General features: G+C 39.8%; 1 protein-coding gene across 1 annotated transcript in view; it reads left to right on the top strand.

Moving 5' to 3' along the window:
• PHLPP2 (PH domain and leucine rich repeat protein phosphatase 2) overlaps nucleotides 1-24984 on the top strand; it is a 66916-nt gene that overhangs the window by 28507 nt on the left and 13425 nt on the right. The window contains exons 4-12 of the mRNA XM_029925815.1: nucleotides 2154-2279; nucleotides 3558-3712; nucleotides 6651-6797; nucleotides 7424-7654; nucleotides 9327-9529; nucleotides 13190-13250; nucleotides 16641-16736; nucleotides 18335-18490; nucleotides 22105-22305. Of these exons, the coding sequence (XP_029781675.1) occupies nucleotides 2154-2279; nucleotides 3558-3712; nucleotides 6651-6797; nucleotides 7424-7654; nucleotides 9327-9529; nucleotides 13190-13250; nucleotides 16641-16736; nucleotides 18335-18490; nucleotides 22105-22305 (1376 nt within the window). The remainder of the gene's footprint in view (nucleotides 1-2153; nucleotides 2280-3557; nucleotides 3713-6650; nucleotides 6798-7423; nucleotides 7655-9326; nucleotides 9530-13189; nucleotides 13251-16640; nucleotides 16737-18334; nucleotides 18491-22104; nucleotides 22306-24984) is intronic.

Here is a 24984-nt window from a genome sequence, read left to right as displayed (position 1 = left end):
TGAAAGAGTTTTCAACAGGACTCAAGAGCTTGATATGGATCCCCTACAGTAAGGGAGACGTAGTGGACTGGTGTCCTGCCTTCTGACCAAGGAGTCTTGAGGACAAGAGATGAGTCACCAAAGCAGCCAGGTAGCTCAAGAGGCTGCCTCATGGATTGGGATCATCGTGTGCTCCTTGGGTTTTTTAGTATTTGACCCAGAGGGGTTGAGAGAAAGCAAGAGCCAGTGGGTGAATAGGTGGATGAATGGATGCGTGGGTGGATTCTCTTAGATCTTGTCTAGTAGGGCCACCTAGATGGGCAGATAGGGCAAATAGGTTTGCCTGGCTATAAATGGACCACTAGATTCATTCATGTCTGAGGAGGGCATAGTCAACTACTAGAATAACATTATTAGCCAGGTCAAGGGATCTCTTTGGCTTGGCAGGTGTAGGAAGGTAACCAAAATAATCCTTAAAAGGCCCCATTGAGGAAAAGCCTCCCTTTAAAATCTGCTAGGTCTGGAGACTGCTTGTCTAGTAAGAACTTTTGGGCTTTTATCTTACCTGTCCTTCCTATCTACTTCAGCCCTGGAGACGGTAAAAAATGGCATCTAGCCCAGTACTTAGTAGGTAAGGAAGTAGAGTGCAAAAAGCAGGCCAGCGCACCCTTTGCAACAGGTAGCTACCTCCGTTGTGCCCCAGGATAGGAGAAGGGGTGGAACTGTCTTACCTTTGCAGTGGAAGCACTGGCTCTTATCATGTGGGTCTAGAGACTCCTGTTCTGAAACACGGCATGCTTTCTTGCATCCCAGGCACCTGTACTTGCTCTTGCTGTGCGTGGAATGTTCCTCCCCCAGGAAGTTTTCATGCCTTGACCCTGTTAGAGTCTTTGTTCACATGTGATCTCAGCGAGCTCTTCCATTACTGCCCCGTTCATAACTCACACCACCCACCCTGTCCTCCAAACTTTTCTCCTGCTTTATTTTTCTTGATATTATACCTTATATATTATATCACGCTATGCTATATTATGTTGCCATTTTGGTCTTAGAATGTTTGTCCTTTCTCAAGTCTAAACTCCGTTGAGGGCTTTGTTGTTTTCTCCTCTGCTTGTTGCAACACGCAGAACAGTAGAATGTACTCATTCAACTAATATTTAATTACCAAATTGAGACTGTGTTGTGGCTTAAAGAAAAATTAATAAATTTACTTTTGATTACGTCCCTGAATCCTATTCCTTTAGCATTCTTGCTAAATAAGTTATTCCTTTGCTTTTTTAAAACAGCTTTATTGAGATGTAATTCATGTACCATACAATTTGCTTTTAGTGTATTTGCAGTTTTGTGACCATCACCATATGACCCTGAACAGAAACCCTGCACTACTTAGCCATCATCTCTCCATTCCTTCCCCAGCCCTGGCCACCTACTAATCCATACTTTCCGTCTGCACAGATTTGTTGATTCTGAAGACTTCATATAAAAGGAATCATACAACATATGGTTGTGACTGCCTTTCACTCACATAATCTTTTCAAGGTTCCTATGTGTTGTAGTGTGCAGCAGTATCTTCTGTTTATGGCTAAATGATATTCCACTGTTTGAAATATACCACATTCAGTGTTTATACACTTACCCGTTGATGGATGGACATTTAGGTTGTTTCTCCTTTTGGGCTCTTATGAATAGTGCTGCTCTAATTCATGTATAAGTTTTTATATGGATGTATGTTTTCAGTTCTTTTGAGTATATACGTGGGAGTGGAATTTCTGGGCCTCATGGTAACTCTATGTCCAGCCTTTTGAGGGATTGTCTGACTGTTTTCCAGAGTGGCTGCACCATTTTGCGTTCCCACTGCAGTATGCGAAGGATCCAGTTTTTCCACAGAACTTGATAATACTTGTTACCCAACACGTGTTATTTTCTCTTCTTAACTTTAGCCCTCCTAGTGGATGTGATGTGGTATCTTTTGATTTTGATTTGCATTTATCTAGTAACTCATGATGTTGAACATTTCATGTTGTTACTGGCCATTTCTCAGTCTCTGGAGAAACGTCTAGTCAGATCTTTTTGCCCCATTTTTAAAAATTGACTTATTTTTCTTGTTATTGTAATTTGCTCTCTGACTAGGATTTTTTTTTTGTCCTGGTCCTGGTTTGCCCCCTCCTCCTCAGGTGGAAGAAGTGAAGCGACGGCAGCACTCCCTTGCATTCAGCTCCGCCGGAGCCCAGGCTCAGACCTATCATGTCAGCTTTGAGACGTTGGCTGAGTGCCAGAGATGGCAGCGACAAGCGTCTAAGGTGATAAGCTGTCAAATGTCTTGATGTGGCGATAAGAATGTAAAAGCCCAATAGAAATGTATCTTGAAGCTGAACTCATTCGCAAGAGAGTGAATTATAATTCTGAGGTTATCTTCCTTTAGGATCCTCTAAGTTTATAATAAATGAAATAATGGGATTTCACCAGGTCCTTAACTTGTTTGTATTTGCATAGTACAAAATGCTTTCAAATATGTTTCCTGGTGCATTTTACCTTTAGACTATCTCCGTGAGAAGAATTGAGACACAATGGGGTTCAAATCACTTTCCCTCAACCACTGTGGTCAGGGATAGACGGAGCCATCCCCTAATTCCTCACCTAGTGCTTTAAATTTGAACTTATTATGGGACATGACCTCTGATGCTGTTACAAACCATTGTTTTGTTATACTGAGGATAATTAGCTTTTCAGCATAAACTTTGCTTTTTAATCTTTAAAGACGCAGTGCTCTAAAATTGTGTTGCAGTTTCCAAATTTTCTTGTTCTCCTAGCTATCTTTGCAGAATTTTAGCACATTTTTCTTTGTGGAGCTAAATAGTTGCATAAAGTATTGTCTTAGTATAATGAGATGCCATAAAACATGAATGACTTTTTCAGTGATACTTTGGTTTTTAGACCAGTTTTTACAAGCAGTCTTTTATTAGCAGACTATTATAGAAATAAAAAAACTTGTTTTGGTTTTACTGAATTTTTGATACTTCTCTTGTAGTGGTAATAAAATTTGTTCTGAATAAAACTAAGTTTTAAGTAGTTATTCCATTCTTTTGACCTTATAAAGAGAAGTTAATAAATACTTTTGAGCACCTTTTGCGTACTAAGCAGCATGCTGTTTGCTGAGATAGTGTATTTTATCCTCACAACAGATGAAGACACTGCACTGGTAAGTAGCAGAGCCCATGTGGGCACAAAACGCCATGGCTTGCCATATCACACAGCCTGCTGAAGTTTTGTATAGTTCTTTTGAGTCATCTTAACTTCTTGCATGAAATGTTAACTTTTCCCCTTTAAGATTTTTTTTTATCTTTTACTTATAGACACTTTACAGCTTGCACCATCGTGTGTTTCAAGCAGCATAATGGTTTTTAAGAAAAAGGAGAAACGAACTGGTTTTTGTAAATGAGTAATTGGATCTCATTACCTTTTTTTCTTTCCCATTGTTAAAATTAGCACCTTTTTGTATAAATGGCATTCCTTCCTTTGCTGGGTGAGAGACGTTCGCTGCTGTAGCTCAGATGGCTCTTCTCCTTGACCCCATTCAGGTGGTGTCCCAGCGAATCAGCACCGTTGACCTCTCGTGTTACAGCCTTGAGGAGGTCCCTGAGCATCTCTTCTACAGTCAAGATATTACCTACCTCAACTTGAGACACAACTTCATGCAGCTGGACAGACCAGGGGGCCTTGACACTCTCTACAGGTATGTGGAGAAGAGGTTGTCAGGCTCACTTATTCACACTGATTCGTGATCACTGTCTTAGTCATCTGTACCTAACTAAAGGTGAGCATGCTTATCATCATACATGTATTCAAAATTTTTCTGTTTTGAAGAGAAGTAGCATTTTTATTTATGCTTTATTTATACTTCTTTTTTAAAGTTTATGTGTTTTGAGAGAGAGAGAGCATGTATGCGCCCAAATGGGGAAGGGGCACAGAGAGAATGCCAAGCAGGCTCCACACTGTCAGTGCAGAGCCTGACACAGGGCTTGAACTCATGAACTGTGAGATCATGACCTGAGCCAAAATCAAAAGTTGGTTGCTTAACCTACTGAGCCATCCAGGCACCCCTATTTGTGCAGTTTCCATACTCTCCCTTTCCTTCCATAAGACAGGAGATAGATGCAAATACTCTGTTATGGACGCAACAGTGCACTGCCACTGAGCTGGACAATCTTGTTATATAAGTCACTGGTGGTGACACCTGATCTGAAGCCAGGTAAATTGAGAGATTGAGTGTATGGCAAGTTTTTGAAACCTAAGTGTCAAATTTAAGTAACTTGAAGGAAATAGGCCTAATATCAAGAATTCCATTCCCAGTGTGGGGTTTTTATCTTTCCTGTGTGCCTGCTAACACTAGCTTCTAAGCCTTAGGGACCATGGCCCATATATTTTCCATCTTTATTGAATATATCCCCATTCCCTCCATCCACCCATCTTACCTCCCTTCTCCCTATGAAAATGGTTGAAAAAGAGGCGCCTGGGTGGCTCAGTCGGTTGGGCCTCCACTTTGACTTGGGTCAGGATCTCGCAGATCCATAAGTTCAAGCACCATGTTGGACTTTGCGCAGACAGCTCAGAGCCTGGAGCCTGCTTCAGATTCTGTCTCCATCTCTCTCTGCCCCTCCCCAGCTCAAACTCTGTTTCTCTCTCAAGAATAAAATAAAAACATTAAATTGAAAAAGGATGGAAGAGAGATATTTGGGTGGCTCAATTGGTTGAGCGTTCGACATCAGCTCAAGTCATGATCTCACGGTGTGAATTCAAGCCCCACATCGGGCTTGCTACTCTCAGTGCAAACCCTGCTTTAGATCTTCTGTTTCTTTCTCTTTGTCCCTCCCCAGCTTTTGCTCTTACTCTCACAAATAAATAAAACATTAAAAAATTTTTAAATAAATATTTGGTATAGGTAATTGGGCTTGTGAGCAAGGGAGAAATTAGAAATTAAAGAGCTCAGATTACATGGTGATTAAAATGACAATACACATCAAAAGTACGTATTTTAGGGGCATCTGAATGGCTCAGTCAGTTATGCATTCAACTCTTGATCTTGGCTTGGGGTCTTGATCTGAATCATGGGTTTGGGCCCTGTGTTGGGCTCTGTGCTGGGCATGAGGCCTACTTAAAAAAATTACATATTTAATAATATTTCTAGAATAATTTTGAGAAAGCACTGTATTTTTATCTCATCTGATATGTTTTACAAAGCTTTTTAAGTTTAAGCCTGTATTTAATAATGAGATAATAACTTTTAATTACATTGGCATGTAAAACAATACAAGCAGTAATTTTGAGTTTCTAATGTTTACCAACATTTTCTGCTCAGTTGCTATGAATTTAGGGTTAATCTAATTTGAGGGCTGGATTAGGAATTCTGAAGTCAAGGCACCAATGCAAAGAAACAGTCTGTACTCAAGGTCAGGGCAGTTGGAAATCAGAAGCTGAAAATTTGGAAGAGGACAGCATTAGAATGAGGGTCCAGTGACTCAAATATGGAAGCAGGTAATACGGTTTGTTACCATGAAGAACCACCACCTCAGCCTTACCCTCCTGCACTAGTATAATCATAAGTATAATATTCCTAAGTAGAATTAGCAGAGTGATTCCTTTGGATCCAGTTTATGATATTAGCTCTAGTTAAGATAGATACTTCTACTTCTAGGAACAAAACAGAAGCATTAAAAATTACTATTTCAGGGTGCCTGGGTGACTCAGTTGGTTGAACGTCTGACTTTGACTCAGGTCATGATCTCACAGTTTGTGGGTTCGAGCCCCGCGTTGGGCCCTGTGCTGACAGCTCAGAGCCTGGAGCCTGCTTCTTATTCTGTGTGTCCCTCTCTCTCTCTGACCCTCCCTGTTCATGCTTTCTCTCTCTCTCAAAAATAAATGTTAAAAAAATTTTTTTAATTACTATTTCATGTTCTCTATCAGATGTTTCAGTAAAACCCCATTAATACATACATATTTTAAAGCTCTAAGTAGCCCATTCATTTCAAGTGATATTTGAGCCAACATAATTTCAATATGTAAAAAGAGGTTGCTTATAATGGGATGTGATGTGCATGTTTACTAGCTGTTCCTGTTAGTTGATGAATTGTTACAAAGTTTTATATGTTGCATGTAGAAATTTAATAAAGGAAGAGGTTTTAAACATATCAATATGACTTTGATATGAGCTTTTCTTTAAAATTTTCTGCCTATTCTCCTTAAGGAGAAAAGAGAGCTCCCATTGCCCTAGACCTGATTTCCTTCATTGTATGGCACCAGTGTTAGGTGTCTTAGTGTCTGTGCTGTGTACAGTGTTTGGCAGGTAGTGAGTGCTCAACAGATACTTGTGGAACAAATTCTGCAGTGGGTATCTAAAATGATGGCTAGGGCACCTGGGTGTCTCAGGTGGTTAAGTGTCTGACCTCGGCTCAGGTCATGATCTCATGGTCCATGAGTTCGAGCCTTGTGTCAGGCTCTGTGCTGACAGCTCAGAGCCTGGAGCCTGCTTCAGATTCTGTGTTTCCCTCTCTCCCTGCCTCTCTCTCTCTCTCTCTCTCTCTCTCAAAAATCAATAAAAAAATCAATATAAAAAAATTTTTTTTTACTAGATGGCTTTTTTGTTCAGTAACATAATTTGTACCTTTGCTTTTTAGATTTTCTCAGCTGAAGGGCCTGAACTTGTCCCACAATAAACTTGGACTGTTTCCTGTATTGTTATGTGAGATTTCTACCCTGACCGAGCTCAACCTCTCCTGTAATGGATTTCATGACCTACCAAGTCAGATTGGCAATCTACTAAAGTAAGTATCTGACTTTTGCTGGACTCATTTTTTACTTGCAGGGTAAGGAGTTTGTTTGGCATTGGGAATGAAGGTAGTCCCATGAGCTCTTGGAGTGAAATGAATCATGTAAGTATGAGGATTCTAGTCCGCAGCAGTTACTTGTAGCAGTGACTAGTTAGTCCCTCAGTTTCTTTTTTTTTTTTTTGTAATTTATTTTTTTTAATGTTTTATTTATTTTTTGATACAGAGAGAGACAGAGCATGAGAGCGGGAGGGGCAGAGAGAGAAGGAGACACAGAATCTGAAGCAGGCTCCAGGCTCTGAGCTAGCTGTCAGCACAGAGCCTGATGGGGAGCTTGAACCCATGAACATGAGATCTGACCTGAGCCAAAGTCAGAGGCTTAACCAACTGAGCCACCCAGGTGCCCAGTCCCTCAGTTTCAGTAGCAGAAAGTCTGACTATTTTTGATGTTGGAGTGACCATCCATGTCAGTTATGTGTATTTTACTGAGTCTCTGTAGATAGGGTATTCTATCATTATTGGATTCATAATAAATTAGTGATGTGAGTCGCAATACGTATTTCTCATTCTTTTCATTTCAATTAAAACATTTCATAAAGTCTTGTTCTGTTTTCTTCATACAGTCTTCAAACCCTCTGTCTTGATGGCAACTTTCTGACGACTTTACCTGAGGAATTGGGAAATCTGCAACAGCTCTCTTCCCTGGGAATTTCCTTCAACAACTTTAGTCATATTCCTGAGGTTTATGAGAAACTCACTATGTTAGATAAAATAGTTATGGCAGGAAATCGCCTGGAAGTCCTAAACCTCGGGGTGCTGAACAGGATGAGCCATGTCAAACATGTGGATTTAAGGTGAGGCCCTTCTTCACCATGTCTTCTTCTGGATGGACCTCTGATGGCCTTTTACGTTTTTTCTTTATAAAGACTTCTCTAAAACATTTCCAAGCTGTAGTAAAGCTTCAGTTTTCACTCAGTAGCAGAGAGATGATGAGTGAGGTAGGTGTACCACACGATAGACGCTTTTACATTACCTTTGACAAACGTGGTTCTGAGTTACACTCCCAGCAACATTTTATGAGAATTCCCATTTCTACACATCCTTGTCAATGTTGGATCTTAGCAATCTGTTTCCTTATTGTCAGTGTAGTGGGAGAAAATAGTAATTCCTTGTTTTAATCAGCGTTTATTTACTTATGAGTCAAGTTGAGCATCTTTTTTTAAAACCTTTTTTTTTAATGTTTGTTTATTTTTGAGAGAGAGAAAGACAGAATGTGAGCAGGGGATGGGCAGAGAGAGAGGGAGACACAGAATCTGAAGCAGGCTCCAGGCTCTGAGCTGTCAGCACAGAGCCCGACACAGGGCTCGAATCCACGGACCGTGAGATTGTGACCTGAGCCAAAGTTGGATGCCTAACTGAGTCACCCAGATGCCCCCGAGCATCGTTTTGAATGCTTATTGGTAATTTGTATTTTTCTTAGACTTGGCCATTTTTCTCTTGAATCATTGGGTTTTTTCTTGATATATGTTATGTTAGAATTAAAATATTAACAGTTCTCCTATGAATTTTTTATGAGTTTTATTTTCTGATTATAATATTTCCCTAAAGAAAGCTGATAAAAGACACATACACATAAAAGACACACATACACATAGTATAAGTGTTCTGTCATTTATACTAAGCCATTGATGTCCCTTGTAAAGAAGTAGTAACAGAGGGGCACCTGAGTGGCTCAATCAGTTAAGCATCTGACTGCCTCAGGTCATGATTTCAAGGTTTCTGGGTTCAAGCCCTGCACCTGGCTCTGTGCTGACAGTTCAGAACCTGGAGCCTGTTTCTGATTCTGTGTCTCCCTATCTCTTTTTCCCTCCCCGCTCATTCTCTGTGTCTCTCAATAAATCGTAAAAAGAAAAAAAGGAATAGTAACATAAAAGTGTATTGAAATACAAGAAAATGAGAACATGGGTATGTACATTAAATCCTGTACTTGTATAGAAGAGAGCCAAGAACCCATTTTTTATAATTAGCCCTTGAAATGTTTCATATAGATACAGATTATTTTTCTCTCTATTAATTAATGTAATGTGAATCTTAGCACAAGAGAGAGCAGGCAGAGCAACGGGCGAAAGTGTGGCTGCTCCTCTTGCTCTCTGCGTGGTACACTCCGACTGCTTTGCTGCTTGTTAGCCCAGAAGGTTCTGTTCATCTTCTTGTTCCTGTGCCTCTTCCTACCTACCTAACTTTATTAAGTATTTGGATGTAAGTTTTCAAGTAACTGTAGGCATGATCCCTCTTCCCTCTCTCTTTATTTAATTTGTATATGTATTTGCAAGTCTGGATTGTCTGACTTAGTTTATAAAGTAAGAACTCAAGGTACAGCTCTCCGTGGTTATTAATACCTTGCAAAATGAGGCAAGTGGTGAAATTATTTACTTCTTTAGGAAAGGGAGAAAGGGATCATACCTCTTTCTTTTGATAAGCACATTTAATGGAATTTATTTCTAATTCCCTTCTGTCTCTCTTAAGGATGAACCATTTGAAAACCATAGTTATTGAAAATCTGGAGGGAAATAAATACATCACCCACATGGATTTGCGGGACAATCACCTGGCCGACTTAGATCTCAGCTCCTTGTGCAGCTTGGAGCAGCTGCACTGTGAGCGGAACCAGCTGAGAGAGCTGGCGCTCAGCGGCTTCTCCCTCCGGACTCTCCGAGCCAGTTCCAACAGTGAGTTCTCTGTCCAGCCTCCTGCTTTTTCTCTTGTAGCTCGCAGTTAAGAGCTTTCTAGGAACAGTGGCATCTGTGGTGTTCCTCTGCCACTCTGCAACGTGGAGTGTGAGGTTCATTGAGACCAGCTTTGTTTTTTCAGTTTGCTAGCAACACTTAAGAGCTGAGACAGGCATCAGAAGGCATTGCAGAGCACTTTGCGATTCCCTAAGGGAGTATAACGAGACATTTTGCAAAATAACAAAGTAGGAGGGTGGGCAAGCATGTTCAAAACCGAGTATCAGGAAGAGCCTAAAGCAAAGGTTGCAAACCACATCCCAGTGCCTGTTTTTATAAGCCCCACGGAGAGTTTTCACATTTAAAGAAAAATTTTTTTTTCTGTAACATTTATTTATTCTTGACAGAGAGAGACAGAGCATGAGCAGGGGAGGGGCAGAGAGAGAGGGACCCACAGAATCCAAAGCAGGCTTCAGGCTCTGAGCTGTCAGCACAGAGCCCAATGTGGGGCTCGAACTCAGAAGCAGTGAGATCATGACCTGAGCCCAAATCGATTGCTCAACCAACTGAGCCACCCAGGTGCACCGTTTTCACATTTTTTAATGGTTGAGTTAAAAAAAGAAATCAAAAGAAGATTTATTTTGACTTAGGAAAGTTATATGAAATTCAAATATCAGTGATAAATCAATAAATAAAGTTTGATTGGAAGATACCCACATTCATTTGTTTGCATAGTACTGCTCTTGCGCTACAGTGGCATAATTTAGTAGTTATAAGAGACATCTTTAAAGCCTAAAGCATTCATTAAATGTTTAGATCTTTACAGAAAAAGTTTGCCCATCTCTAGTCCAAAACTTTGTACTGCCTCAGTTCTAGAACAAGGAGTGCCTTATTTCAGTAATTATTTGCTCCAGGAATATTTTTCAGTGTAAAGGCCTTGTATTTGTTGTATTGTTTTTATGGAGAGTTCTTTTTTTTAAGTTTACATATTTCTTTTGCGAGCGAGAGAGCACGTGCAACCAGAGAGGGACAGAGAGAGAGAGGAACAAAGAGAATCCCAAGCAGGCTCCACGCTGACAGCACAGAGCATGACCTGGGGCTCAAACTCCTGAGCTGTGAAATCATAACCTGAACTGAAAGCAAGAGTTGGATGCTTAACCGACTTGAGCCACCCAAGTGCTACTAGAGATCTTTACCAAGGAAATTATAATTGCTTTTTCTGTGTTTAAGGAAGGGTGGGGAAAGATGTTCTGTGTCACTAAGTGCCAGAGAAATGCAAATTTTGGTAATGCCATTTTACATTCATCAAATTAAAAAAAAATCCCACTAAGCGCTATTGAAGAGCAGCAGCTCTCCTGTACTGCCAACGAGCGGGTCAGTTGGCAAAGCCATTTTGCAGAGCACTATGACAGTGTTCAGAGAAGTCATAGATGCATGTAGTGCATATTCTGCCAGTTCCTCCGGTTGGACTATTTCCCAGAGACACCCACATGTGCCCAGGAGATGTGTAACCAAGTGTTTCTCACAGCACTGTTTGTGATGGTGAACAAAAAATAAGAAAAAATAGGACTATTAATAGGAAAATGCATATACTAAACGGTGACATACTTATACAATAGAATATTGCACAGCAATGGAAATGAATGTCCTGAAGCCTTGTGTATTAATATGGATAAATCTAAAAAATTTTTTTAACATTTATTTATTATTGAGAAACAGAGAGAGACAGAGCATTCGCAGGGGAGGGGCAGAGAGAGAGGGAGACACAGAACCGGAAGCAGGCTCCAGGCTTTGAGCTGTCAGCACGGAGCCTGACATGGCTCGAACCCACAAACTGCGAGATCATGACCTGAGCTGAAGTCAGCCCAACTGACTGAGCCACCCAGGCGCCCCTGATATGGATAAAGCTTAGAAACATTTTTTAGTGAAAAAAAGAAAGCATAAGTATATGTACATTAAGATAGTTGTATCAAATTTCAAACACACAGAAAAGTTGTTGCCTTAGCTCTGTTTGTCAGAAAAGTATAAAAGAATCCATGGGAATGGTAAAATATTCAGGATGATGATTACCTCTTGGTGTGTTTAGTGTTTTAATTCTTGAAAGAGTCTGAATGTTATAGGCAGAATGTGAAGATTTATTAAAAGTTAGGTGATGGGTGAAAGAGTATTCATTATTTGATTCTCTTTTTTGTATCTCTAAAATACATTATTAAGGTAAAAGATAGTTCGACTTCTCTTTTCATTGCCTTTTGTCATGTTAGTGAAATTTCAACTTGTAGCTTAGATTAATTGGGTCAAAACAGTGTCAAAGCTTATGAGTGTTGACTTGTGTCATATTCTTGTGAGATGGTAGTCGGTCTTTTGTTGTGGAAATGTCTACTATTAGGCCCATTTTCTGTTTAATGTATCTAGAGAATGAATGAGTGGCCTTGCTAGAAAAGACCTCATAGACATACATGCTGTCTTTGGGAACTGGGATTCTGTCACAGAACTGTACTAAATAGGGCTTGTGTGAAGTTAGCCGCTCAGTTTTCAGAAAGAGGCCTTAAGTTCTACAACCTGGAAGAATTCACAGAATTCTGATGTCCCCAAAGTAAAGAACTCGGCTTCACAAAAGAAGTTATCCAAGTGATCGGTTAGTGTAGGAAAAGGCACTCGACCCCACTGGTCATTGAGGATGTGCACATTGAAACCTCAGCATGACACCACTACACACCTACCAGAATGACTAGAATAGTCCTTGAAAATCACTGAAAATACTAGTTGTAGATTGGTATAACCACCCTGGAAAGCTGTGTGGAATTATCTACTAAAGCTGAACATGGACTCCCTTTGTACTAGCTTATATTCAACATAAATGCTGCTTACATTAGTGCTCAAAAAAAGTGTTTATGAAATGTTCATGTCCCTATTCATAGGGACCCAAACAGAAAAAGACTTAAATGCCCACCAACTCTAAAATGGGTACATAAATTGTGGTATCGCTACATAAAGAATTTTATACGGCCATGAGAATGAATGAACTGCAGCCATATACAGTAAGAGTTGTTCTCACAGGCACAATGTGGAGTGAATAAAGCCAGACAAGACATTACGCAGACTCTGCGTATGTGTTTATATGGATAGGCAAAAGCAGTCGGTGATATTGGAAATTGGGGGTGTAGAGGGAGGTTGCCCTGGTGGGCAATGACCAGAAGGGGAAACGGGTGAATTTCAGGGCACCTGGTAATACGCAATTTCTTGATCTGGGTACTGGTTACCCCGTTGTGTTCTGTTTGTAAAAATTTATTGATCTGTACACTTATGATTGTTGTACTTTTATGTATGTATGTTTTTTTACTTTAAAAGATATTGCCTGTAAAAATCTAATTATTAAGTTTTTTTTAAATTAGAAAGTTAAATAGTCATTGCTAACATTTAGAAACTGCCTGTGCTTGTGTGAGTCCAGACCAGTACACAAGATCCTTTAACTCGTTGCTTTATTTGGTTTTCAAGTCAGGTAGAGTTAGTCAGTGTCAGTTACAGCTTTTTGTCTTTAGTTCATTTCAGGAGATGACCTCTGTTTTCTCTCTGGTGATTTCACTAAACCACTTTGTTCTTGTTTACTCTCAGTTACTTTCCTCTTTGGAGAGTACCACTAACACCTGTTTGTTTTTTGATTAGGGCTGACAGCAGTGAATGTCTATCCAGTACCCAGTCAACTTACTTCTCTAGAACTTTCCCGGTGAGTGTGTCTCATGAGAGTGGTGCTTGTTTGATTCTTAATATTTAAGAGAAGAATGTGGATACTTTGGTAGTTTTGAGGTGTAAAAATCGAAGTACATAAAAATATGTTAGATAGCCTGGAGGAGAAAGGATGTGTGGAGGAATACTTTTAATGGCCATACCATCATTTAAAGGGAAAGTCCTCTTGAAACCGGTGCCTGTGAATTATTTATTCTTTAAAAGTCTGGGGATTTAGAATGAGATGCAAACAAAGAAGACCTTTTATCCTCTTCATGGCAGTGATTTCCTTTTTGCTGGTTGGAATCAGATAACTTGGCTTGGTTTTTAGCAACTCATGTTTACAGTTTTTTTCTCTTAACTTTTTTGATATGACCCATGTTGGTCTTATGTTCAGAGAGATATTAATTGTATTCAGGATCTTATTACTTCCGTTTGTGGTCAAGAACATATATAACTGAGGTTTGTTTTCTTTCCTTCATTTTTAACACTGTTGTGCATTCAGGATTCAGTGGCTGAGTTTTAGGGTCTAGTGGAAAGTGTGACAATCAAACCAGCAGTGACAGGGCAGCATTGTAAGTGTGGTTATAGATGATGGAGCAGGTAGAAGGGGCAGTGGACATATGGCCGGGGTTGTTGTGAAGATTAAATGAGGTAATCAATGCAAAATGTTACCATGGTGCCTGGCATAAAATAGTCTTTCCGAGAATATTAGCCGCTATATAACCAGGTTTCTTTTTGTTATTTTTATTATCATTAAGCTGTTGTTTTAGATTCCCGTCCATCCATGTCTTTCTGTCATACCTTTACAGGAAAACCCCAGCCTGGGTCAACACTGAGATTTACCTTCTCTGAGTTTCATCATTGCTAAAGAAAACCATACAGACACTGCTGTAAATTCAGTTTCCAACCTCATCAGGGTCCTAGGCATTGGCTCCACATTGTCCAGCTTCCTTTACCCTCCCCTGCACTAGCCCAACTCCCTCACTCTAGAGCTTAGCTTCCCACTTGATTGAGAAAGTAGACCATTGTGGGTGATCTCCCTGAACTTCCTGTTACCTTGCTTAAATTGATGTAATTCATATCCATTCTCAGTTTGTTTCCTCTGTTCAAGGCCGGTCTGTCCTCTGGGCCTAGGATGGCGTCCACTGCGCTGCTCTGGACCTTGCTCTGTCAGTCACCACTTCCTCACCTCTTGTGTGTGTTTACTGTCTTTTTTTCCTCAGTCTGTACACACACTCACACCTCCTCCGTCTTTGTTAACAAAGTTACCTTGCAGCCCTTCTGGCTACTATCTAATTCTTCTCATTGCCTTTTTGTCCAGATTTCTCAGTAAGTATTTTCATTTGTTGGCTGGGTTTCCTTGGTTCTCATTTGTTTATCCCCCCACAGCTTGCTTTGGACTTCTCGTATGGAACTTTTCTATATTGACACTGTTAATCTCGCTCTTTTCCTCAAACATGCTTCCTCAGCTGGCTCACATAATCTCATTTTTTTCATGCCACTTGGACCACTCCTATCTCTTGCGTACTCTTCTTCCTTAACTAGGAAGGTCACTTATTCCGGCCCTTCCCTTGCATCCTTCATTCTCGTTTGACAATCTCATCTACGCCAGTGATTTCAGCTACCCTTTGGTATCAGCGTCACCTGGATCACCAGCCCAGACCTTTTCGTCCAGCCTCAGACCCATGTATCCAATTTCACATTAGACATTTTTGACCTGCCCATCTCAAAGTACCTCAGACATGTGCAAAATAAATTCCTTATCCACTCCTCCAACCTGCCTAGCTTGTTGCCTTGTGTCTGTTTCAGCTTTTAGCCTTATTGTAAGATAGTCACTTCAGATGGACACCACTCAAGACTCAAATATCCAGCCTCATTTGGAGCCTGCCAGTCATTTCTCTGGATATGATTTTCCCCCCTGGCAGTCTAGACAAGAAGCCTAAAGTCGTTTTTTATTCTTCCCTCTGCTCTACTCCCATGTCTAGTTTACCTCCAAGTTGTTTTGATTTTTGACCCCTAAGTGTTTCTGGAATCCCTCCCCTTCCTCTCATATGCATTACCACCCATTTAGGCCCATGTCATTTCTTGTCTGGAATTCTGTAACGGATTCCTGATTGTTCTTCCTTTTACTAATATAAGCACCTCAGTCAGACCTCTGTGTACGTATACACGGAGTGAACTATTTAAAGTACAGAACTGAGGCGCCTGGGTAGCTCGGTCAGTTAAGCGTCCGACTCTAGATTTCGGCTCAGGTCATGATCTCATGATTCGTGGGTTTGAGTCCCATGTTGGGCTCTGTGCTAACAGCATGGAGCCTGCTTGGGATTCTCTGTTTTCCTCTCTCTCTCTCTCTCGCTCTCTTTCAAAAATAAATAAATAAAGTAAAAAAATAAAGTACAAGACTGTGTTCCCCACTGCTTACAAACCCTTTAGTGATTCCCTTATACCTGCAGCATAAAGTCACAACCTTCTAAACATGATACAGGTCTTTCCGGCTTTGTTTTTTACCACTTGGCTTCGTATATGCTGCTCTAGCATCACCAGACCACTTATTATTCCCCACATATATCATGCCGTTTCCTTTCTTGTTTCTGCTTTAGTTTGTGTTGTCACCTCTTGCTTTGTATGTCCTCCTTATTTCACGTCATTGTACAACATTTTTCAAATTCCAACCCAGATACCATATTTCTTGGGGAGTTTGCCCTGATCTGTGTAAGGCAATGTCCTCCCTTCACTAAGCTGTAGTAACAGGATCTGTGTTTCTCCCACAGTGCCTACTTCCTTCTGCCTCGAGTTGATCTGTTGATCAGTAGGTACTTTGAGCCTTAGCAAGGCTAAGTAGCATCTGTAAATGGAATCCCTTTTACTGAGTGTCTGCCCAGTACTCTACTCAGTGCTTGAGTTCACATTCTAAATGATTTGCGACCTTCCCCCACCATTTGTCTTTTGTCCCTACTTCCTTACTTCTATTCATTTGGTTCATTTTCTCCAGAATTTCTTTTTCTTCTCCTTCATTCATTCAATACCTGTGGAAATCCTTCTCATCTTTGAAAGTTTGTTTAAAATGCCACTTCTTTGATTGTCTTTCCACATCTCTCTTTCATCTCATTGCATTACTTGTGTGCTTTCCTACTAAAGTCTTTGTATCTTCTTTGTGCAGGGAGCATAATTGATCCAATATAATGCATGTTTCTGTCTTTGTCCCTCTCTGCTTTCTGTCAGCAATGTTCATTGAGCACTTAGGATATTCCAGGTAGTTCGCTAGGAATGCCTTGGGGCCGTGCTCCTGCCCACAAGGAGCTCAAGGGCTGGTTAACAGATACATAACAGACTAGTGAAAGGAGTTCCATGCATCATCATCAGCGATGCCTTTAATTCTTTTCTGTAGAAACCTGCTAGAGTGTGTCCCTGATTGGGCCTGTGAAGCAAAGAAGATGGAGATACTAGATGTGAGCTATAATCTTCTGACGGAGGTTCCCATGAGGTATGTGTGTGTTAGTGTATGTATGCATTAGTGTATGTGTTTGTCTGTATAATTATTTCCCTAGATTTGGGTTGCCTTTCGAACGTACTTTCATCTGTTTGTTTGGGAAGTACTGAGTGCCTGTGGAGTGCAGGGCAGTGTGAATTACTGTGAGGAATGTGGTAATGGCTAATGCATAGTCTTGGCCTGCCTGGAACTTGGTAAGTGGATAGTTGGGGTAACTTGTGCACAGATAACTGTGATAAAACGTAACAAGAGTTACTGGCATAGATCAGATATCTGATTGTGATAATGGATCATTCATACTGGATAAGTCTTATGAACTGAGTAATGTTCTAAGAACTTCACTTTTATTATCTTACTTAATCCCTTAACCACCTTATTAGATGGGTGCTGTTATTCTCATCTTACAAATGAGGAAACGGAGGCTTGCAGTGGTTAGGTAACTTGCCCGAGGTCACTCTTAACTAGGAAATGGTGGGAGCTGACATTTGAAGGTAGTCGTTCTTACCCTGAAGCTGTCACTCTTCATCCCTACACTCTAGAAATAAATGCTTTAGAATTCACAACTTGGAACAGTTAGAGAATGCTTCATGAGAGAATTGCATATGTGAGTTGACCTTTACAAGACGGTGAGATTTCTATATGTGGAGGGGGAGAGAGGGAGATGCTGGGGCTGAGGGGATGATATATTCAGTAGCCCTAAAGTGTAAAATGTGTGCTTATCACCTAGTGGAGTCTTTTAAGTAAACTGGAGGCATGTAGCCTGGTAGGTGTGAGTGCGGCCTTTGGAATCAGACTTTAGTTCAAGTCCTGACTATACTATTTGCCACATTCACTGTGAGGTCTTTAGCAAATCGAAAGTCCCTTATCCCTTCTGAACTTAATAGTTAAAGTGGTCTAGCACATTTAGAGTGGTAGTAGTAGTTTTTGTTACAATAAATTTTGTTACTGATTATAGTCATTTACATTTGATCCTTGAACAATGTGTGTGTCCTGACCCCTGCACAGTTGAAAATCCATGTGTAACTTTTGACTCCTCCCAGAACTTAACTGTTAAGAGCCTGCTGTCTACTGGAAACCCTCCTGATAACATAAAGTCATGTTTTGTGTGTTATATGTATTAGATACTGTATTCTTCAAATGAGAAAAGAAAATCTCATTAAGAAAATCCTAAGGAAGAGCAGATATATTTACAGCACTGTTCTGCATGACCCCACATGTAAGCGGACCCATATAGTCCATATCCATGTTGTTCAAGGACAAACTATGTATTAATAAACTGAATTTTTAGTGCTGTTTGGACTTAAAATGTAAATCAATTTATTCCAGAAATTGCTTTTTTTGTTTAGGTCTGTTCTGTGCTGTTTACTTTCATTAATCACCTTTTCCCAGAATGGCCTTAATGACTTCCTGGTGGGAGGTGGGTAAGCATATGGTCATGGCCACTTTGTTGACTTAAGTGCTTGCCGGTGATTAGACTGTCTCGAAGAATATGTTTCTATAGTTTACTGATTTCAGTGAAATAGCCAAGGGCAGACTCAGAAAAAATGATTTAAGTAAGTTTTTTATTTGTTTCTTTGTACTGTTCCCCTTAGAATTCTTAGTAGCTTGAGTCTCAGAAAACTGATGCTGGGGCACAACCAGGTGCAGAGCCTGCCAGCGCTGGTGGACCACATCCCTCTCGAGGTGCTGGATGTTCAGCACAACGTCCTCACCAGGCTGCCAGATTCTCTCTTCTCCAAGGCCTTAAAGTAAGTCCTCTAGAGTATTTAGAAGAGCAGAATCATTAGTTCAAGAAACTGCATTGGCATGTCACTGGAGTGACCTTTGGACCTATATTTACAGTGTTTACCTCACAGTAACTGTGGGTAGAGATTTATTTGTTTGTAGTTTATAAGAAATAAAATATGACACTGTTGTATGAGGCAGTATTCTTCAACTCAAAAGTTGAAATAACCATCAAATATTTAAGAAGTTTTAGTATTGTGAACAATTTCAAACAGGCTTTCATCTCAGAAAATGAATACATTTATGACCCCTTAAAGAAAAATCATAATACTCTGATAGAGCTTTCTTGGGCAGTTTTCAGCTTTTGCATTTGGAAGACAAGGACATATCACTAAAGTTAATTTAGGTTTTGCTTCCTGCTTTATCAAGCTGTTTTCAAGTTACATTCTTATGTGCACTGCTTTTTAACTGCCTACGTTGAAAATTGTGTGTTTAAAGGTAAAATTGTTCCAAAAGGTATTATTTGCTTTCTCATTATAAGTTAACAGATAGTATGTCTTCCTGTTACTTCCTATAATCAAGTTTATCTAATACATATGTCACTATTAAGTGAAAACTGGTTTTTAAAAAAAATTTTTTTTAACATTTTTTATTTTTTGAGAGACTGAGAGAGACAGCGCGAGCAGGAGGGGGTCAGAGAGAGAGGGAGATGCAGAATCTGAAGCAGGCTCCAGACTGAGCTGTCAGCACAGAGCCCGACGCGGGCCTTGAACCCACAAACTGTGAGATCATGACCTGAGCTAAAGCCGGATGCTTAACCAACTGAACCACCCGGGCGCCCCGTGAAAACTGGTTTTAATTATAGTCTTCTGCAATAGGGAAAAGGCAATATTGTCTTCAGTTTGGAAATGGAGAAAATGGAGATAAGCAGTAGTGCTTTAACATAAGGCTCCAGGGCACATACAGAAAGCATTTAGCTCACAAGTGCCTGGCTTGTTCTTTGTTTGGCACGTTATACATCTCTCTTGTTTTTTCCTTACATTTTTAAAAGGTTTATTTATTTATTTATTCATTTATTATTTTTAATTTATTGTCAAGTTAGCTAACATGCAGTGTAGTCTTCGCTTCAGGAGTGCATTCCCATGCTTCATCACTTCATGCAGCACCCAGTGCTCATCCCAACAAGTGCCCTCCTCCATGCCCATTACCCGTTTTCCCCAGCTCCCTACCCCCATCAACCATCAGTTTGTTCTCTGTATTTAAGAGTCTCCCTGTCTGTAACTTATTTCTCCTTCCCTTCCCCTATGGTCTTCTGTTAAGTTTCTCAAGTTCCACAGATGAGTGAAATCATATAATATCTGTCTTTCTCTGACTACCTTATTTCACTTAGCAGTATACTCTCCATTTCCATCCATGTTGTTGCAAATGGTAAGATTTCATTCTTTTTTCATCATCGAGTAATACTCCATTGATATATAAACCACATCTTCTTTATCCATTCATCTGCTAATAGACATTTGGGCTCTTTACATAATTTGGCTATTGTTGATAGCACTACTGTAAACATTGGGGTGCAAGTGCCCCAGTGAACCAGCACCCTGTATCCTTTGGATAGATTCCTAGCAGTGCTATCACTGGCTCATAGGGTAGTTCTATTTTTACTTTTCTGAGGACCCTCACACTGTTTTCCAGAGCGGCTGCACCAGTCTGCGTTCCCATCAACAGTGTAGGGGGCTTCCTCTTTCTCTGCATCCTCTCCAGCATCTCTTGTTGCCTGAGTTGTTAATTTTATCCATTCTGACTAGTGTGAGGTCGTATCTCAATGTGGATTTGATTTGTAGCTTATACGTCTCTTATTGTATAATATAGTTGGTTAGATTTTCCTAAAAGTAAAATCTTTGGAAATTCCTGAAAATATTTGAAGGCAGTTTTCTTTTTGGAATGTTTATATAGGATCTTAATGCAGTAACATTTAACTTGTTAATTAACAGGAATTTGTTAATAATGCATAATACTGCATTTAGTTCTTTTTTTTCTTTAAGATTTTATTTTTTAGCAAACTCTATACCCAACATGGGGCTCAAACCCACAACCCTGAGATCAAGAGTCACACACTCCACAAACTGAACCAGTCAGGCACCCCACTGCATTTCTTTCTTATTTTTTTTTAAATATTTATTTATTTTGGGGAGAGCCCAAGGGAGAGGCAGAGTGAGGGAGACCAAGGATCTAAAGCAAGCTCCACACTGACAGTGAGCCTGATGTGGAGCTTGAAACCCATGAACCGCAAATTTATGACCTGAGCCGAAGTCAATTGACTGAGTCACCAGAAAGGTGCCCCTTCACTGCACTTAGTTCTAATGACAGTTTGAATAAAATTAGTTTACAGCCTTAGAATTTATAGTAAGGAACTTACTGAATAGCAGCAAACTGTTGAGGACATTTATTTAATACTGACTCTGCACAAAGCACTTGGGGCCTACAAAGACACACATACAAACAGTACACTCAACAGCTAAAGAGCCAATTAGGGTTATAGATCACACAATATGAAGAAGACTTAAAGAACACACAACAAGGGGATGGTGCCTGGGTGGCTCAGTCGGTTAAGCATCCAACTTCAGCTCAGGTCATGATCTCACAGTTGGTGAGCTCAAGCCCTGCATCCGGCTCTGCTGGCAGCTCAGAGCCTGGAGGCTGCTCCTGACTCTGTGTCTCCCCCTCTCCCTGCTCATCCAGCACTCATGCTCTGTCTCTGTCTCAAAAAGAAACATTGAAAAAAAATTTTAAATCCACACAACAGTGTTAATAATATTAGCTGCCTTTTATTTGAGCATGTTCTATAAATATCAGACACCATGCTAGGCAAATTGTAAATGTATTGTTTTATGAAATTGACAGAGATTAAAGTGAATTATACTCAGTGTTGACAAAAGATTGAGCAAACACATTCTTAAATCCTTCTTGTGGAAGGTATAACTTGGTACAGCCTTTCTGTAGTTCAATTTGACAGTATGTATATACAAGTCTTAGATATATGTATCTTTTGACCCTACAAATTCTGCTTCTAGTAATATAGCCTAAAGAAATAATTAGATAGGAACAGAGTTGCTCATTAAGATATCTGCATTAGCAAACAGTTGCGAACAGCCTGTACGCCTATTATATGGGACTTAAAAGGGGGATTGGCTAAATAAACATCCTGTTAAAATCAAAAACTTTCTTTTTTTTGTTTTTATTTTATTTTTTTAATAGTTTATTGTCAAATTGGTTCCCATAAAGCATATAACCATGGACTGAAGGGGGAGGGGGAGGGGGGGTGATGGTTATATAAAATCAAAAACTTTCTGAAGGATGTTCATAGCAACAGACAGTAAAAGATGGAACTAGGTTAGAATCAGGCCATCCAGAAGTCCAGGAACCACAACCAAGCCTGAATTCTTTTCTCTCTGCTTGGCTTGCAGGAGTTGAATAAAAGGAACTTTGGTTGGGTAGGTAGAATCAATTAGAGAAAACCCTGGAGGAAATTACTTGTGTCACAAGTTTGGGAGCATGAAATGATAGTGTTCCACACTGAGATAGTGTGATGGTAACCAATAACCATAAAGGAAATGATGATTTGTGTGTGTTCCGTCAGTCTCAGATACTTGAATGCCTCTGCAAACAGTTTGGAATCTTTGCCATCTGCCGGCGCTGGAGAGGAGAGTCTGAGTGCTCTGCAGCTGCTGTATCTGACCAACAACCTCCTGACAGACCAGTGTGTGCCCGTTCTAGTGGGGCACCCACACCTGCGAATTTTGCATCTTGCAAACAACCAGCTACAGACCTTTCCCGCAAGGTAAGCAGATGCTCACTTTGGTCCTTTCACACACACAGCATGAATGCTGCATTTGCCAGTCTACATTATAATTATCTTACTGGGTACTCTTACTTTATGCTAAGCAATTTACTAGTGCTGTGATTCTACTAGTTGAATGGAAAAATCTGTACCCAGTTGTTAAGTATCCGTAACCAGAGAAGTCATGGCTGAAATGCATTTAATTCTTTATTCTAATCACTTAATAGTGGTCTGAGAATTTTCAGCCTAGACAAGTACAAGCTTATGAAATACATTCTGAAAACAGTTTTTCTTGTCAACACTGTTTTGTAATATGCTGCTGAGTACATAATTTATTCATTATATATGTCTTAAATGAGTTCTGTATGTCAAGTATAGACAGCATTAGTAGTAGGGAAACAGTAGTGATTACGTTACAGTCTCCGTCTACAAGTAACTTACAGTCAAACAGAGGAAATAAACAAGCAATAGGTAATTGCAATGCAGTGTAATAAACGCAGGATTTTGGAGTGCCTGGCTGGCTCAGTCGGTAGAACATGTAACTCGTGATCTTGGGGTTATGAGTTCGAACCCCACGTTGGGTGTAGTGATTACTTAAAAATAAAATCTGGGGGTGCCTGGGTAGCTTGGTTGGTTGAGTCTGACTTCAGCTCAGGTCATGATCTCACAGATTGTGAGTTTGAGCCCTGTGTCGGGCTCTGTGCTGACAAGCTCACAGCCTGGAGTCTGCTTTGGATTCTGTGTCTACTCTCTCTGTTCCTTCTCCACTCAAACTCTATCTCTTGCTCTCTGTAAAAAATAAATAAACATTAAAAAAAATTTTTTTAATAATATAAAATCTGAATGGGTGAGTGAATGAATGAATGCATGCATGCAGGATGTTAAAGCTATGCATAGGTAGCTAACTGCACTATCCAGGGCCTGGGGGTGGGGCTGGTCTTCCTGGAGGAGGAGGTGTATAGGTGGGCTGTACTCCTAAGAAAATATACGAGAGATATTTAATGCTGTCAAAGTTTTAAACAGTGTTAGTGGAGAAAGAATGTATCAAAATACATTTGATAAGAAAATTTTTGGAAAATTTGATGCCAGAAAAATCCGTCTATACTGTGAACGTACTCATTAAAAATCATGTTTTCAAAAATGAAGACTATATGGAAATAATATCTGATATAATTTGAATGAAATTATTATATCATATAAAATTATGTTTGTTATAATTTGAAATTATATGTTTGCTATAATTGGAAAACAAAACTATATATTTGATTCTGATTATATTTTACAAATTTTCTTAGAATGTGATAAACTTAGAAAACTTCATGGAGATTATAATTTTTTTTGAGAGAGGAAGCAAGGAGAGTATGAGTAGGGAAGGGGCAGGGAGTGTCCAGTAGGTTCCATTCCCAGTGAGGAGCCTGCCCCGGGGCTCTTCCTCCTGACTGCTAGGTCATGACCTGAGTGGAAATCAAGAGTACTACACTCTACTTGACTGAGCCATCCAGGAGCCCCTAGAGGTTATAATTTTTGTGAATGTTTATGAAATGAGGTCTTTGGAGCTTATAGGAGACCAGCAAGGACAAGATTGCTTCCTTCAAAGAATTTGAGCAATGGCTTTTAAAGTGGATGCAGAATCTTAATCCTATTAATTCCATTGTCCTCAGATATGTTCCTGTAAGTGAAAACAACAGATCATTCACAGGTCATATTGGTTTTGAAGCTGTTGGGAGATACCAGATATAATACTCTGAAACTAATGAATTCCTCCTAATCTGATGACACTGTTATTGTTGGAAGTTAAAAGCAGGCTGATATAAAACTTAAAATTCATTGAAGATTATGAAAATAGTTTAGAAGTAATGATAAGAATTAAGAAGAGATCATACAAAATTAGAGTAGAATACATACAGATAATAAAACTAAATGAAATTTAGGTGTGGTATATTAGAGAAAATATTTTGTATACTGAATAATAAATCTGATGTCACATCATCTCCTGAACAACATTTAATTATACAGGCACAATCCAAATCTTCTGTTTCTTCTTGTTTTTTTAATTTGAGAGAGAGAGAGAGCACAGAGCACACATGTGCATGAGTGGGGTAGGGGACATAGAGAGAGAGAGAGAGAGAGAGAGAGAGAGAGCATCCCAAGCAGGCTCTGCACTGTCTGTGCAGATCCCCATTCAGAACTCGATTTCACCGAGCGTGAGATCATGACCTGAGCCAGAATCAAGAGTTGGACACTTAACCAGCTGAGCCACCCGGGTGCCCCCCTGGACTACTTTCAGAAACTAGTGTGGTTTTGGGTGCTTCATAAGAAACTGGCTGAGACAGGGATTCTGCATTTCTATTTACAAGTTAGATCCAACCAGGGAGTAGTATAAGAGAAAAGCAGAAGGTTTGGACAGGAGAGCACTTTAAAAATGTATTGTTAAGTAAAATTAAAAAGGGGAGTTATTAATATAGATCCTAAAACATCATTTTTTAATTCAAAAGATATAGTTTATTGCATCAAAAAAAACCAAGAATACTCTCCACCAAACTATTACAGAGATTATCTCTGTTAGTAGAATTAAAGTAAATTTTTTCTGTTATTTTTCAGGGTTTTCTTCAATAAGTATGCATTACTTTTGTAATCAGAAAGAAAGCAATTTTAGTTTACTGAGCTTGGGTACTAAAA

Source organism: Suricata suricatta, chromosome 16, assembly GCF_006229205.1.
Source record: "Suricata suricatta isolate VVHF042 chromosome 16, meerkat_22Aug2017_6uvM2_HiC, whole genome shotgun sequence".
In the NCBI taxonomy this organism is placed as follows: Eukaryota; Metazoa; Chordata; class Mammalia; order Carnivora; family Herpestidae; genus Suricata; species Suricata suricatta.
Note: the sequence above shows the minus strand (reverse complement) of the source record. Positions and strands in the feature narration are given on the sequence as shown.